This window comes from Rhinichthys klamathensis, unplaced genomic scaffold, assembly GCF_029890125.1.
Source record: "Rhinichthys klamathensis goyatoka isolate OS25496 unplaced genomic scaffold, OSU_Roscu_1.1 h1tg000240l_1, whole genome shotgun sequence".
Classification (NCBI taxonomy): domain Eukaryota; kingdom Metazoa; phylum Chordata; class Actinopteri; order Cypriniformes; family Leuciscidae; genus Rhinichthys; species Rhinichthys klamathensis.
In genome coordinates this window covers 573,283-590,260 of record NW_026606762.1, presented here as the reverse complement: position 1 = coordinate 590,260, position 16,978 = coordinate 573,283, and the positions used below count along the sequence as shown (strand labels likewise).

The window sequence follows — 16,978 nt, the reverse complement described above, 5'->3', positions numbered from 1 at the left end:
AATTTGACTATGAGAGAAAGACAACTTCAGACCTGAGATAGTCTTGATCGATTCTAGACGTTACTGAAAGCAAACGGAGAGCGAAAGCTCTCAACAGGTGCTTGAAATGGCATTGAGTTCCAGTGTTCAGAATACTTGTAGCATAAAAACAGTCAATCTTAGGTTTGAAGGTGAAACTGAGAAATCAGACAACAAAGTATGATCCCTGAGCTTCCTCTCAACCAGTGTATTAACAACCAACGTAACCAAGCAGCAGATGTTCAGAGCTCAGGCGAGCACAGGTGGAGAACACGGCTAATAAAGCAACGTGTCAATGTGGCGAACTGTTCTATCAAGGGTACGAGGGCACAGCAAGAGTCTCAAGGATTTCAGAGACCCAGCAGGCCCAACCTTCTGGGACCCTTTTACTTTGAAAAAAAGAAATAAAAATACCAAAGAAAGAAGTATGAACTGCAAGTACACGGCGATGGGAGGAACATGCTTACGTTTCTTACGGCTATTAAGAAGGGGTTTGCTGACCTCTCTCTCCTTTTCAAGCAGTGCCAGTGTCTTGTCAACCTCTCTTTGGAGTTCATCAATCTGCAGCACTTTCAGCCGATGCTCCTCTTCCTACACACACACACACACGAAGAAAAGCAACTGAAGGTGAGACGCACAGGGAGGAAAGACTTCGTTAAAAGTGTCAAGTGGATGCCTTTGCATAATGCATATCACACCTTTGAGATGATCCATTAGCAGGTTGTGGTGTTGGAGCCGCTAAATAAGCTGACTTGACTCCATAGGAAAGAAACAATATCCTCCCTTCCTTTCTTTACGAGTGGACAGTGGATGAACAATCAAAGCCCGGGTGGATTTAGATTAGCCCCTAGTCATGATGGGACCTTTAACCCCCGGCCCCCCATCCGTTCCTTCTACCCAGACATTGATTTATAATTTTAATATCTCTAATTTCCACGGCAGCGGCGCTTTCCAAATGTCATTTTCCAATTTGTGTCAAACTGCGTGACCATTTTTCTTAATACGGCTTATGACAATCTCAGCGGCAGGGCGGATATGCAATTCAGATGGAGTGTCGTACAGGCATGGACGTAGCCGCCGCGGCCTGTTTGTGTGTTTATCATTATCAACGGCTCGACGTTTTGGGAGGGGGGGGGGGGGGCGCAGACTAAGAAGCAGTCTGTTTACGACAGAGGAAAAATTGGGTTTGCTGAGCAAAACGGCTGCAGGGGACGAAAATAATATTCCGCAGTAAATCTGGTAATTACGCCTACAGTAATAAGAGTTACGACGACGGTAATGATAATCTATTAAAATATGCATCAACAGAGCCGGGAATGGAATGCGGGGTTGGGCTGGTGGTCGTTATATGAATATTTATGATAATTAAAACAAGGCTTCCCCCTTTTGAGCAGCATGGACCACACGTTTCTACCGTTATTAACATTGTAAATCTAGCAACTTTTTTTATAACGTATAATTTATAACACACTTTCTGCTGCGCGAGTGTTTCTAATACAACAATGGCTGAGGGAATGACTGCAAATTTGACATTGTTCTCTCTTCTGACCACTACAATCAATTTCTCAAAAATTGTCTTTTGTAAAGTCAGAGAAATGCTACTGTGGTATTTTGAATGATATTTGGGGCACTGCCCAGGAGGCCTACTAAATCAAGTAGTTATGCTATATATTCCCCTACTCTTATAAATCATTATAGTATATATTACAGTGTTAGCTTGGTATGCCTGAGTTTAATGAAAACCACAAAAACGTTCTATTTAGTAAAAGCAGCTTTCAAAATATCTCCTCTCTCCCCTGGTTGGGAGATGGTTTACAGATGGTTATTAATTACTTCAGCTCAGTCAGTAACAAACAGTAGAGGAGGGACCATAGAGTGTAAAATAAATATGTGACGTCACCCGTAGGTTTATGAAGAGCCTTTTTGTAGCCTAAAGTGGGTGGAGCCGGCCGTCGGCATGTTGGCAGCGCGTCACTCCAAGATAACAGAGCATGGGCAAAGAGGCGGGACGTGGGTGGAGCTGAGGTGCCTGGTTGCCAGCAGACAAACGGCTAGTAGTGACAGCAGCTGCAATCCACCTGTCACTCAAGTGGCTACGACCTTAATTATGCAGACCTTTAAGGCTTAATATAATTTAAATGGAAGAGTTCTAAAAAAATTAACTCCCCTCACATTTGTCATGAAGGGCAAAATTAGCTATATAGACCAATATCAATCTTTGTACCAGGCTATAAATATATTTTTTTCTGCTGTAAAGTTGTGCATATTAACCTTGGGGGGGGGGATTGTTTCACTTTTGGAGCCCGTCTCTAGTGGTCAGACGATGAATTGCAGTTTAAGTCACTTGAAGTTAAAGGAGCACTTCACCCATTTCAACATTAATCTTTATTGAAAGTGGGTCATATATGTAGTCGAAGTGTAAAAGAAATTTTGAATTTGGTGCCCTCTTGACAGAGAAAAGACAGAAAATAACTTTTGGGCGCATTTGTATGAAAGACAACAACTCCCACAATGCACCACATTGCACAGCTCCGCAAGCCACTCCCACTAATCCAGAACAGCAGCGCAAACATCACAAATCCCTCTTCCGTCTACAAGGCTAACGTTAGCTGCCACCAGAGTTAGAAATTCATTTTACACAAAATTTATAGCTAGTTAGTTGGCTGTGGCGAGCAGGACGAGGGCGAGCCGAGGCACGTGAGATGACTGTGCGAGGCCGGTGGCGTGAGTGATAATGAACGACACCGATGAGACGCACCGGTCTCTCTCGCGTCTCTCACCGAGGAGCGGACGCATAAAACGAGGAGCGACGACAGGGCAGATCGACTGAGGAACAGGCCTGATTTTATGTTGTGTTTTGTTTCTGTTGTGTGTGGCCAACAGTGAGGGGCTGCTGGCTTATACTTTTGTTTTGTATTTGTTTATTTTACTATTAAAATGTTTAAATGTTTGCCGGTTCCCGCCTCATTCTTCCCACAACAACGAACCCCGTTACATTGGCAAACTCATTAGCGAATTACTCCTCGTTTGTATTTCTTTCTATATGGTGAATTATTGCATGATACCTGGTTCAGTCAGAACATGCGGTGCGACACGAGGATGGTTCACATCACAACACAAACGTCCGTGTGCTCGTCTGATTCAGAGATTTCGTCCAGGAGAAATTGCTATCGTTGAAATTCTCGACAGCAGACGGAGTCTATCTGTGTCCGTAGCGCACAGCGAGAGCACAGGCACCAGCAGTCCGCCCAGCTCGACCCAGCCCGGGCTCCTCGTCCGCCTCCTGTTCCTCCATCAGCCTCAGCTGCTTTTCACTATATTGCGGCTCATATAAATAGCCACGAACATCAGTTTCGAGCAAAAGATTGTCAAAATCCTCCTCTTCCATATCGTGTGTCGTAAATTCAGGCATTATGGTAAATCTAACTCCTTGAGCGCTTGTTAGCTTAGCTTGCTGTCTTCCAAGCAAGATGGCGGATTAATAGTTTAGTTTCTTCAGGTTTAGTCCCACCCACTGATCTGTAATAGGCCGGTGGGGTGAGTGGGTCCCACGCCCTTGAATAATAATGAGCTAAAGGCTGTAGTTTTCTTAATATGCAATGAAATTTATCTTCCGTCCTATCGTGACGCAAAATGACGATATTTACGTCACGATAGGACGGAAGTAAAACACTTAAATCCTTTTTTCTCCCATCTCAGAAAAAAAACTAGCAAAATTCCACCATCATTATAATATATGACTGGGTTTCTAACAATACAAACCTTAATGCAAATGGGTGAAGTGACCCTTTAAGTCACTCAAGAGAGAGAGAGAGACCGGAAAGTTGCCGCTCGGGAGGCACCCAATAAAATAAGTCCCGCCCAGCTAGTGAACAGAACCAATCAGAGTTGAGGCTACTCCGAGAACAGTTGAAGAAGTAAAGTTACAATGAAAGTTTGACTGACTGAAAATGTTGGGGGAAAAATCTGGGTACCAATAACGTGAGAAGGAGAGGTACGCAAGGAGATCAAAGTCCCTGTCTTTTTGTACTATTATGTAGTTTGTTGGTTTGTAAAACACGCAGAAAATAGGATACGTGTCAGAAGAATTGTTGCTGATGTGTGAAGAAAACGTGAATATAATTCACTGCTCTTGATGGATACATTTATTAGCTTTATTTAATAAAACCAAAAGAAAATGAAGACAATGAGAAATTTAAGTGGTTTTATTTTGCATTTGACTGCATTCTTTTTAATTTCTGAATGTTTTCCTAAGCTGTTAGACAGAATTTACAAGCTACGGCACTGTTCACCAGTATAGAAGTTCACCCTTAAGTTGAAGTTCAACTTATTGATGACTCTGATGGTTCTGAGAACACTTGAAATGTGAAAAATGGGCTGGTTCTCAACTCCAGTCCTCGGGACCCACTGCTCTGCATATTGTGTATGTCTCCCTTATTTAACACACCTGATTCAGATCCTCAGTTTGTTAGGATAGACTCTATGAACTGAACTGAGTGTGTCAGATAAGAGAGACATACAAAATATGCAGAGCAGCGGGTCCCGAGGACTGGAGTTGAGAACCACTGGGCTAATGGGAGGAAATATTGGGCATCAGTACCCTGATGGTGGCGCTGTGGAGCTCCTCTCTGACTCTGTTGAGCTGCTCCTGAAGGGAAGATCTCTCTTCTCTCGCCGTCAGCTCCTCTCGTGCCCTCTGGAGCCCACATGATTCCTGGAGTTAGACACACAAACACATGGGTCATTCAAACGTTAGCACAAAAAAACTGATTCTGACACCTCGTTTTGATCATATTCGCCACTCATGGCAGTGCTCCACACATACAGTAAAGGCCCTCAGTAGTGCAGTTCACCTCTACTGACCTCTACCTTCAGCCTTCGTGTGGCTATTGACCCACGCTGAGTCTTGCTTCTCATAAGAAAAAAAAGTTAAAATAAAAGGAACAAGTTGTCGGAAATGAAATTTCAATTCATCCAGTCCCTTTATACACTGGTGCAAGAGCTGGCGAGGAGAGCAGGAGGATCAATAGTGTTTAGACAGCAGAGCAGATTTTCTAAGAGCCGAATCGATAGGAAGGAGAGAGGGAAAAATACCTTGGCTTTTCTTTGGGTGTTGCAGTAAATACGAACAAATCAGTGGCCTCAGGCTAAATGGATTGACCAGCCGTTTCCGACTCCTGTGCTGTAAATAAAGATCTATTGGGAAAGCTCTGCCCGGGTCCCCGAGAGGGGGGAGAGACGCCACCGTGCCGAAGCTGTCTCGCACTCACCTGCACTTAACCTGCTTGAACACGCCGATCTGACACACAAAGGAACGAATCGCCACATCCCTCTGGCTAATGTATTAGTTCACCCAAAAATGAAAATTTGCTGTTGATTTACTCACCCCCAGGCCATCCAAAATGTAGGAGTCAGTTTTCCTCAGTAGGAAAGTAAAGAGGATTTTTAGGTGAAACCGTGGACTTTGGTGATTCGTATAGAATGCAAGTCAATGGCTAGCGTTACTTTGAGAGTCCAAAAACATACACAGGTAAAACAAAATCAATACCTGTGGCTCCTGGTGATACATTGAGGTCTTATGAAGCGAAACGATCAGTCTGTGCAAGAAACTGAACATTATTTACAACATTATTACCTGTAATACAACCTCGGCAAACTGTCCTGAGCGCGTTCACAACAGTAAGCGCGAGCTTCCTGTTGCATAATGACGTATACGCAGGAGCAAACTCGCATGTGAGCCAACGCTGCTTGTTTACAGAGAGCAATGAATTCCTGTGTTGTATTGTTCATCAAAATTGTACTTACTTGTACTTATCCTGGATGCAGCAACCTATATATATGTGTGATCTCAATTGGAAAGATTGACTTTTCACAGATTCCCAACATTTCCAGTAGCACCTCATTGCAGTACATGACATCCAGGGGGCGGAGTTGGATCCAGATCTAAGGGGTGGAGATGGGTAGGATTAGGGGTGGGGTTAGGGATCAGGGGGCGGAGATGGGTAGGATTAGGGGTGGGGTTAGGGATCAGGGGGCGGAGATGGGTAGGATTAGGGGTGGGGTTAGGGATCAGGGGGCAGATATGGGTAGGATTAGGGGTGGGGTTAGGGATCAGGGGGCGGACATGGGTAGGATTAGGGGTGGGGTTAGGGATCAGGGGGTGGAGATGGGTAGGATTAGGGGTGGGGTTAGGGATCAGGGGGCGGAGATGGGTAGGATTAGGGGTGGGGTTAGGGATCAGGGGGCGGAGATGGGTAGGTTTAGGTATATGTAAGGTGGACCGTTTGCCGAGGCTGTGGATTACAGGTAATAATGTTGTAAATAATGTTCAGTTTCTTGCACAGACCGGTTGTTTCACTTCATAACACCTCAATGTATTGTCAGGAGACACGGGTATTAATTTTGTTTTGCCTGTATGTTTTTTTGACTCTTGTGATGTGATGGTAGCCATTGACTTGCATTATACGAATCACCAAGGACCACATTTTCAGCAAAACTAATCTTTACTGTTCTCCTAAAGAAAAGAAAAAGTCACCTACATCTTGGATGGCCTGAGGGTGAGTATAAATTAACAGCAAATTTTCATTTTGGGGTGAACAATCCCTTTAATCATGCGCTGTGGTGATTCTAACTAAACACTTACTGGGTGTATCTTTAACTTTTGCCACCTTGATTAAAACTAATAAATTAACCTTTTTTCCCCTTCTTTTTTTCTATATGAATATCACATTAAAATGGACTTTAAGCATTTTATGATGCCTTCAACATTTATTCTTGCTATTTTTCAAAGGCCTTGGCCATTTAGATTTGTTCTACCCTTGGCCCAGATCTAGACTATTCATCTTGAACTATGGGGAAAAAAATCCATCATAAAAATATAAAGTTGCTGCATCATTTTCACCATGATCAATCACTCAGTGAACCATTTTCACAATGACACCTTATTTTCCAAGGAGACAACATACTTGAGATATGAGACATAAGTGAAAAAAAAAAAAAAAAAATCACGGTAAATATAAAAATAACAAAATATTTTTATTGTAATTTATTTCCAATCAAGTTTATCAATTTTCTCAAGAGACAACATGATAGCTATAAAATGATCTCCAATGAGCAAGATGAAGGGATTGGCCATTTTATATATATTTTTTTTAAAGTTCCTTTATTAATTCTGGCACATAATCCTTAATTTAAAATGTAGTGAGAATGAAATATATATAATTAAAAACATTATTTTATTCATAAAATAAAATACATTTCATATATATGTCCACTGTTGAATAGTGTTAGTGGGGAGTTAGTTAGCTATTGAAAGTGTGGAAAAAAAATTGGGCATAGTTGAAAAAACACCCTCCTATACAGTGTGGTCAACAAGTATGACATATCTAGTGAAAATGAATTTTAAATTGGTTTATTAATATATTAGTGAAAAGTTGAAAAATGTCCATTAATTTCAGAATCCATTTTTTATTCAAATCTATTCATTTCATAATGTTCATTTGTTTAAAATGTACAGCTCTAAACTGGATTCTGAATCCCAGAATTTCAGTGTGGTCTCAGACTTTCGGATGCCACTGTAAATGTATTTTAAATTTCCACACAGCACCTCGAATGATAGTTCTCTCCATTTACAGCTGTTGCCGTGAGGAGAGGAACCTTAATGAAGAGGTTGAACTTGGCCACCTCTGTGACTTTGGTCTAATTACTGACGAACACCACGGGCTAGCGAAGGCAAACTGTGCAGAAGTTCATGATATACGAGCGTGCTCCGCACTCCTCAGCCAAAACAAAAACATATCACAAAAGCCAAAGCAATAAAAGTACCGTCTCGCTCCGAAAGAAAACATTAATCAATAAAATGGAGAGAAATGTGGAAATAAAAGTATGAACTGTGCTATTGACCCTCCCAGCAGGACTGAGGGTGGACTCACTGACTTGCCCATGTTTGGTCAGGTTACATGGATTAAGATGAGGTCGTCTTTAGTGTCATGATCAGACTATTCCACAAAGAGAATGAGTGAGAATGTCTGAAACATGAAATAAAATAAAATTAGTGTTACATGGATTAAAATGAGGTATTCTTCTAGTGTCATGATGAGCCCATTCCACAAAGAGAATGAGTGAGAATGTCTGAAACATCGAAACAAAACAAATAAAAGCATGTTAGATACTGTTGGATACTGTTGGAGCCACATTAATGAATTTAACTCTGTGGCGGCTGAGAAACCGCGCAGTGAAATGGGCAGATGCCGCAAAATGGCTGTGTCGTATTTGACAATGTTTATTTGGCCAAGAAACCCTGCACTGCAAACGGCTTATTCCGCAACAATGCTGTGTGCAATGTCCTATTTGCCAAGTTCAAGGGGCCATAAACAAAGACTGATACAGTAAAATATGCAAAAAAATGTGGCTTTTGGTAAAGCAGTACTTCTTATTTCAATGCCTTATGTCCGCTACAAATGTAACACTTTGGTGGCCGAGAAACCGCGTTGAGAAATGGGCTGACGGTGCAATACGGCTGTGTGCAATGTCCTATTTGCCAAGTTCAAGGGGCCAAAAAAAAAAGACTGATACAGTAAAACGTGCTCAAATTTTGGCTACTTCTAATTTCATGGCCTTATGTCCGCTATAACGAATTTAACTCTGTGGCGGTCGAGAAACCACGCCGCGAAATCGTCTGATGGCGCAATACGGCCGTGTGCATTGTCCTATTTGCAAAGTTCAAGGGGCCAAAAAAAAACAAATTGGCTCAGTGTGCATTGCCCTACCTCGTAATTTCAATTGTTCATATAAAAAGACTGGTACAGAAAAATTTCTCCAAATTTGGATTTTGTAAGAACAGTTTGTCAAGTTCGAGGCTGAATCCAGCTATTTATTTGTTTGTTACTTATTGATGCGTGAACCTTCCCTTTATATAACACAACGCTTCCTAAAGTGCTCTGTGTCTATGGCGCTGCTCGCAATAAGCGCTGTTGGAATTGAATGAAGAAACTACATGTGCTTTCATCACCTGTAGTTTCTTCATTCAATTCCAACAGCGCTTATTGCGAGCAGCGCCATAGACATTTTAACATTTTAATGTACCAATATTTTTAGTTGGCCGATGGGACAATACAAATATACTTACTGCCTTAACAAAATCCACATTTTGATTACTTTTTTAAAAGCACCAATCTTTTTTTTATGAATTATTAAACTGTTATGGACCCTTGAACTTCGTAAATAGGCCACCACAGAGAATGCGTTTAAGGGGACATAAGGCCTTGATATTAAAAGAAGTACTGCCCAAACAAAATCATGTGCATGCAATAGTTTCTCATGAGCATGCAAAAAGTTTCTTGTTTTTTTTTTTGCAAAGGTCCGTTTAGAGGCTCTGTAGCATGACAGTGTTAGGGAACAATTTAAATATTGAGAGTGTGAATTTTTTTTTTTTTAAATCCACATTGCAAAAAATGCTTGTAGCAGAAAAAAACATTCTATAGCACCAAGTACAAAGTTGAAGAATTAAACTTTCCCGGGTTGAAACGAATGCGGAATATGGTAAGATTTGTTTAATGTTAATGAACAGAATGCAGGAGGAGGCTGTGCTTGTAAGCATAAGGTCTTTTTTGACTTTGTGAAGTGTCATTTGGTTTAGGATGCGTTTGCATATTCACTGCTGATGTATTCTGCCGCAAAGGTCACTGTAGATTGGGCTGTGACTGTGGTTGCTGGAGGAGCAGAGGGACCTCACAGTTCAGCTAAATGTCCTCTCAAGAACATTACCTTAATGATACCATTCCTCACACACTAGCAGAGGGAAAGAGAAAGAAATGAGTCAAAAAGGACATTCTTTGACCCAGATTCCTTGATTGGAGAGAGGTGTTTAAAAGCACACTTTCAAAGTCTGGCTTAATAAACTAGGAAAGTTGAACTTTTTTTGTCAAAAGTTTGAACTAGAACACATTTGGACAAAAAAACATCCAATGTTCACTGTGGGTACATATTCAGGATATATATTAGTTTAGTAACACCTTCGTTTATTAATGTTGCTTGCTAATCCAAACCACTATTACACGGCTCTCTGTAATATTTAATTCTGACTCGTCGATCCTGGAATTCTGTGGTTTTACTGCATATTTTGTGATTGTATATTTGACCGCTGCTCATGTCAACTAGTTTCCTACATGCATAAAAAATAAAAAATAAATTGTAATAGATTGTTTAACATTCCTGCACCATTTGTGCTATGGACTTTAATGAGAGTCGGGGTTATTATCGCTAAAATCAAAACATTAAAGAACATTATCATTACTTGAAATAAAATAAACATTAACTGAAATAAAAACTCTCATTTTTATTTAGTTCAAATTGAAGTACTAAAACATCTAAAACTAAAAATATATAGACATAAAAAAATTACTAATACAAATGACAAAACACAGTGTTAATTACTCTTATATAAACTATTATTCATAGTATTTGTGAATATATTAATTTAGCTTTTTACAATTTGTTTTCATTTTAGTTTGCTTCATTTTATATTTCTATTTAACTTGAATTTATTTTAATTTATTTATTTTTAATTAATTAATTTTTATTTTTAGTATTTTTACTTCAACTTACACATTTATTTCAGTTTATTTTTTTGTAATGTTTAAAGATTAGATTTTACTTCAGATTTATTTCCAAATTATTTGTAATTATTCGTTTTAGTTAACAATAAAAACACTGTTTTGAAGTCGAGCTCAGATTTAAAGTGATCTTTTCTAATAATAAAATTGTGATTAACATGATGTGTGCTCTTTGCTTTGGTAACCCTGAAACATCCCGTGCACTTTACTGTCACTTTCGGTTGGATAAAATCATAAAAGGTAATGCTTGACAGATTTGCATGGTCTATCAGACACTTTTGAAACACAGAAACACATTGGAGACAATGATTTCATCTAAACAGTCCTCACTATGAGGTCCGTCTGCAGATGTTTCTTGGGTCTGTACAGTAGCTTGTGTCCAGAGGCACTGCAGCCGCCCCGGGCCGTCCTCTAAGTGGTCTTTACTTTGAAAACACAGTTGGTCTCCGGGGGCCAGGATGAGTGGCTCTCCCAGCCCCACACAACACTTTGAATAATAAATCCATACGTCATAAGGACATGTCAGAGCTTGATTCACGGCGGTAAAGCGCTGAGGTATTAGCTTTAATAACACAGGCTTGAGTCAGGCACTTGCTCTTTCCTGACAAATACGGGCAAATCAATTAATTCCACTGACATTCCCGCCGAAAGCACACAATATAAATTCCACGTGGCCGCGACTTTCGTGTTTTTGTTTTCAGAAGAAGGGGCGAATGTGCGAGTCATTTCTTACTTTTATGCCCTCATTTATGAAATATTCCACCACCTACCACATTTGTTTTTGTTGAGAACTTTCTCGTAAAAGGTTACAGGATCTGGAGCGCAGGAGAAAGACGAGTAGCTCCAGCTGAAGCTCTCTGTTATCGGAAGGCGTAAGGTGCTTTATTCTCTTGCTGTTGATATTCTCCACATAATGATGGATTGAAGCATCAGCCTGGCCTATCAATCCCTGGAGAGTTATGCAGCAATGCTTCGAGGGTAAAACATACCTCAGACTCTGAGCGCTAGTGCTAATGGTGGTAGTAAGGAATCATGGGAGTCTGGCTGAAAACACTGAAGGATGACCATTATAGTGACAGGAGAACAGAAGATCCCAGAATCTTTTCTCAATGTTCTGACGTCACCAGCTCAGGTCACAGGCCTACACTACCATTCAAAAGATTGGCGTCGGTTTTGAAAGAAGCCCCTTGTGCTGCTTTTTTATCATAAATAAAGTCAACAAATAATACTAATATTGTGTAATATTATACAAATTTGAATGAAATGTTTAATATTTTAATATATGTTAAAATGTCATTTATTCTTGTGATGGCAAAGCTGAATTTTTAGCATCATTACTTCAGTCTTCAGTGTTACATGATCCTCCAGAAATCATTCTAATATGCTGGTTTGCTTCTAAATTATTATTGGTACTCTGCTCAATTATTAATAATGGTTCTTTATATTATCAATGTTCAAAAAACAATATTTTACTGGAAACCATGATCAATTTTTTCAGGGTTCTTTGATCATTAGAAAGTTCAAAAGTACAATTTATTTGTTGTTTATGATACTTTACAATAAATGTCCATTAGTTAACTACATTAATTTAAGGGCAGGGTAGGCAGTTTGTTTTTAAAACACTTTTTCCCAAATTTGTTTAAACTGTCTTTATATACCAATACATATCTAAAATGTAAGTACTCTGAAAAGGAGAGTATAAAAATCGAGTGTATGTAGTCCTCTCAGGGCTGCAATAAACACACCTACTCTTTCCATTTGGAACGAATGCAATGATTGGCTGGGCGACTGTCACTCTCCCTCGCTACCATGGCTGCTGCCCACATGCGCGCGCCCGGTTGACTCGCTCATTTCGAAAGAGGAGAGGCACATACCGGCCGGAAGCTAGGAAGTCTCACAATTCGCCTTTGGCTAAGCCCCGCCCCCCTTAGTTACTGTTGCTACGTCCGACAAACAAACTTCATCTGGGCTCTGGTATCAACATGGCTTATGCTGTGACAGCTCTTCCTGCTGAAATTTTATCAAACTTTTATAAAGCAGCAAATAAAGTGTCCGATAGAAGTAGGCAAAAGGGGCTGCAATATACGTTCGAAGGCTATATTCACGACATACAGGTGAAACGCAAGGAACAAGGCATCCAAATAGAGGCAAAAGCATACCGGTCACAGTCAAAAAATGAACCACCGCATATCCTACTAATCGAGACGGAGGCTGGGACTAACAATATCAAGGAGCAACACTGTTCATGCAAAGCTGGGTAGGTCTCTATTCACTTCTATAATCGTTATTACAAAGCAAACGGACTACGCGAGTATAACGTTGTATTATTAGCAACGTGTGCTAGCTAGACGACACTTGTCAGGATTTGACTTCGGTTTTGGGAAGGGAAAAAAACCGGACACCCCCCTCCAACCTCTCTGGGAAACGCGTATATGTGTTACAAATGCCCCAGGCACAACGTTTAGCATATTTTTGATAAAACTACGACGGTAATAGACCAAAAATATGAGAAACCTGTGTTAAAGTCAATGGAGCGCTGTGAAAAAGTGTCGGACCTCTGTGGGAGCTCGTTCTTGGCTGCGCTGTGATTGGTCAATCTACATTCTAGGGTGTGGCTTAGCCAAAGGCGAATTAAGGCAGAGAAAGAGCATTCAAAATCCCCAGTACCACCTGTACCTTGGCGCTGGTAAACGCGTCCTCCAGCTGAGAGGTCGGCATCACGCGCTCATGTGTTTTGGGGGCGTGGCTTTGGAAGGAGCCCAGAAGGGAGGGGGTGGGAGTTTCTCTGTTGGATACTTTCAAAATCCAGCAGTTTTCTGCTAGTTTCTCAAACTTACCTACCCTGCCTTTAATGCATTAACTCATGTTAACTAATGGAATGTTGTTGGTGTTACTTAGTTTCACTTGAGTCGTGCTGCAATTCACCCAATGTGTTGAAGCATTTCTGTCACTGTTACTGTGAATCATTATCATTCCCTTCATTGTAATCACAGTAGGCTAGATTGTGTTTGCTTTAACCTGATGTTAACCTTTCCAATACGCCAGTGCTGTTGATCTATCTAGATGAGCCGAATGCGGTCTCTTCTGTTCAGCTGATCAGTCATCTACACCAGCTACTAGTGACCATAAATGTCCAGCTTGGACCACCATGTAAAACCATTAACCATCTGTATTTGTTTTCCAGCATTGAATTTTGAATTTTGCCTCTTCATCCGCTGTCCACTAATGCACAGTTCATAAATATTGTCTTATCACTCTCGTTATCATCATCATTTTTTCCCAATACTCTCAGAGACAGGGAAATTCTGAGGCAATTACCGAAGTGACAAGTGAAATGGGAACAAGAAGCACTAGAAAGAGAGGGTTGCCATGGAAACCATGCAAGGAGATCAGATTACATGCGCAGTGGTCAGGTGAACCTCCAGCCTTACTGCATACAGAGGCCTGGCAGCACATGACAGACCAAAGGGCACTTAACCTCAATCACTGCGCACAATCCTCAGCCAATCGGGCTGGATGTAATTGCTATTTTTGTCCAAAGGTCAGATGGTTGTGTGCATCTGGGGCTGTGGAACACACAGTGCACTTTCCACCCAAAGCCAGGGACAAAACTGATGGCATTTGCAAGGTACAAGCATAATATCTTGCAATATCAGGGGTGTTTCCTCCGAGGATGAGAAAGGGGTGTCTCCTCAAAAAACTGGATGAGAAAATAATAATAATAATTAATAATAATAATAATAAATAAATAAATATTACAAAATGTGACATTACAAAGTGTAAAAGTCACTCGTTTTTATAAAGTAACACTGTCCAACAGCGACAACTTTCAACAGACCCCCCAAAGCGAGCGGAGAGTTTGAGGGGGTGTAATTGACCGTTCGCAAAGACCCGCCCCCTTTAGTTACTGTTGCTATGTCCGACAAGCCATGCCACTATCACGCCACACATCATGTTCTCACGCAGTGACAAATACATCGCAGAGCAAAGAGGACACTGACAACACGCTGACAGACAGGACAGAGCAGGTTACTTTTATATGACACAAAGTCTCAACTTTCAAATTTGGTACTTTTTTAAAGAAATGTAAACAATAAATACCGTTTTGAGGCTGTTTAATGTGTCCTGACAGATCACTGTGGCGCTTCAGTTAAAGCTTCTCGTGAACCGATCATCTCTTCCTTCTAGTTAATTTATAGCATCAAAATAAACATGAATGAACATCAGAAGGAATGTTCTTTCAATCGTGGAAAGACATCAGTACACACTGCTTTTTATCGTGAATCTACTAACTCTCCTGACTGCTTTGTCGGACAAAATGGCGGATTACGATAAGTCAGATCGCCCGTCAACTCCCTGCGAAGGGTGAATTGAGTGTCCCTGTCCCAAATGTCACACTTCATATGCACTTTCGGTCTTGTGGACTTAAGGCCCTTGCACACTGAGTCCGAAATTTTCGTATGCGTTTTTTCGTATTCATGATTCACTGGCTCTGAATTGTCAAAACACCATTCAAACACCATTCAAACTGCTTGCTACGGATCCGAAAAACGCAGAAAATCGAACCCGATCCGATTTATTTTATGACGGACAAAAGTTTCGGAGGCAGTGTGCAAGCGTTATGTGATTGACATAACGTGAGGTTGTATTTATTTTTTAAAGCTGCAGTCCGTAACTTTTTTCAAGTTAAAAATAATCCAAAATAATTATTTAAAAAAAAAACATATTCAGCCAGTGTTTAAACCTATCTGGTTGCCGTAGCTCGATTCAAAACGGTTAGCTTATAATAATGATTTTAATTCCAGTGGTACTGGTGGGTTTCCGCGGGAAATTCGAGCATGTCTTTGCGTCATTACGTCACATCTGTACACATAAAGAAGGAGTTTCGGCTAGCCGGCTATACTGCGCGTGAGGACGTTGACGGTGTGGAGATGTAGAGATGTATAGCCTTTTCTCTCAGCACTTTACATAATTTAACTTATGGCGGATCCAGAAAGATCCAAACGACAATCATCAGTGTCAACTGGAGATTCACCAGTTATAAAACCCAAAAGACTTCGTACTTCGGATTTAAAGTGGCTAGAGAAAGACAGCAACCGTCTCATGTGAACACAAGGATAAACATCGGCAGGGCTTTTGAAAAGTGCGTGAAGGGGTTCAAAACGGAAGAAGAGACGCTTTTTTCTGCTGGACAAGTAAGACATTTCAATAGTTCAATCATGTAACAGTACCACAATTGTTTACTTAATTCACACAGTTATGGAGTTTCCTTTGTTGTGCCTTTCTCGTTTAGCTATTATGGAGAATATGAATTCTGAACTACAGGTAACCATAAAACACATTAAATCACGCAATGCTGATGTTGTTAACAAAGTAGGCCTATAATTTGCACGGTTCGACATGATAAGCGATCGTTAGATTTAATCAGCGCGATTTACTGCAGACAGTGCAATGCATTTTTCCCCTTAGTTGATCTGAACAAAAGTGAATGTTACTTGCTTGTTCAGAGGACATTTTCCGGTGAAAAATTCAGTCATCCTGTACTTCCAAAAAGTAGAATGTGTGATTCTGAATGCCAGTATCCACACCGGCGCTGTGACCGACAGCCGCGACGCGCACTCTCCTCACAACATTGTGTTCATCCGCGCTGTTTCATGCCGATGTACAACTCACGTAAAATGAATAATTCCGCGAATGACTGCAATTGCAGACTTCAAACAGAGATGGGGACAAAGAGGAAAAGCTACGGACTGCAGCTTTAACGTGCGAAAATTTCGGACGCGGATTTCGGACTTAGTGTGCAAGGGCCTTTACAATAGCTGGCGCGTGTCCGTTAATTCCGTGAAACCGTAGGGTGTCCCATTTGTCATTTTAGGTCTCATTATGCAGTCGATTTGCGCCCTCGATGCGCACTTTTGCCGAGCCCGTACTGATGCGAGCTCCGCAGCAGACTTCTTTCCGACAGTCAAAGCGGCATTACGTCACGAAAGTGCAGACTCAGAGGACGACCGCGAGTGCTTAGGGTGCCATTTGGGACAGGGCCGATGAATAGGAGAAAATCACGTGAGACGAGGCAATGCCTCCATCGCGCTATGATTGGATATGATTGGTTCACGCGATAAATCCCGCCTCTTGATTTCGTGTGCGTTCTCAAATCGGCCTGAAAGGGATAATTCACCCAAAAATAATCCCATAATTTACTCACCTTAAGGCATCCTAGGGTGTATATTACTTTCTTTTTTCAGCCAAACCCAGTAAAAAAACAAACAAACTGGCTCTTCCAAGCTTTATAATGCGAGCGAGTTTTTGACGCTCCAAAAAGCGCATCCATCCATCAACCATCATAA

General features: G+C 41.0%; 1 protein-coding gene across 1 annotated transcript in view; it reads right to left on the bottom strand.

Moving 5' to 3' along the window:
* The window catches only part of LOC130100351 (polyamine-modulated factor 1-binding protein 1), a 239,432-nt gene that overhangs the window by 63,535 nt on the left and 158,919 nt on the right, over positions 1 to 16,978 (bottom strand). The window contains exons 8-9 of the mRNA XM_056265779.1: positions 4,619 to 4,732; positions 520 to 609 (exon numbers count right to left, since the gene is read on the bottom strand). Of these exons, the coding sequence (XP_056121754.1) occupies positions 520 to 609; positions 4,619 to 4,732 (204 nt within the window). The remainder of the gene's footprint in view (positions 1 to 519; positions 610 to 4,618; positions 4,733 to 16,978) is intronic.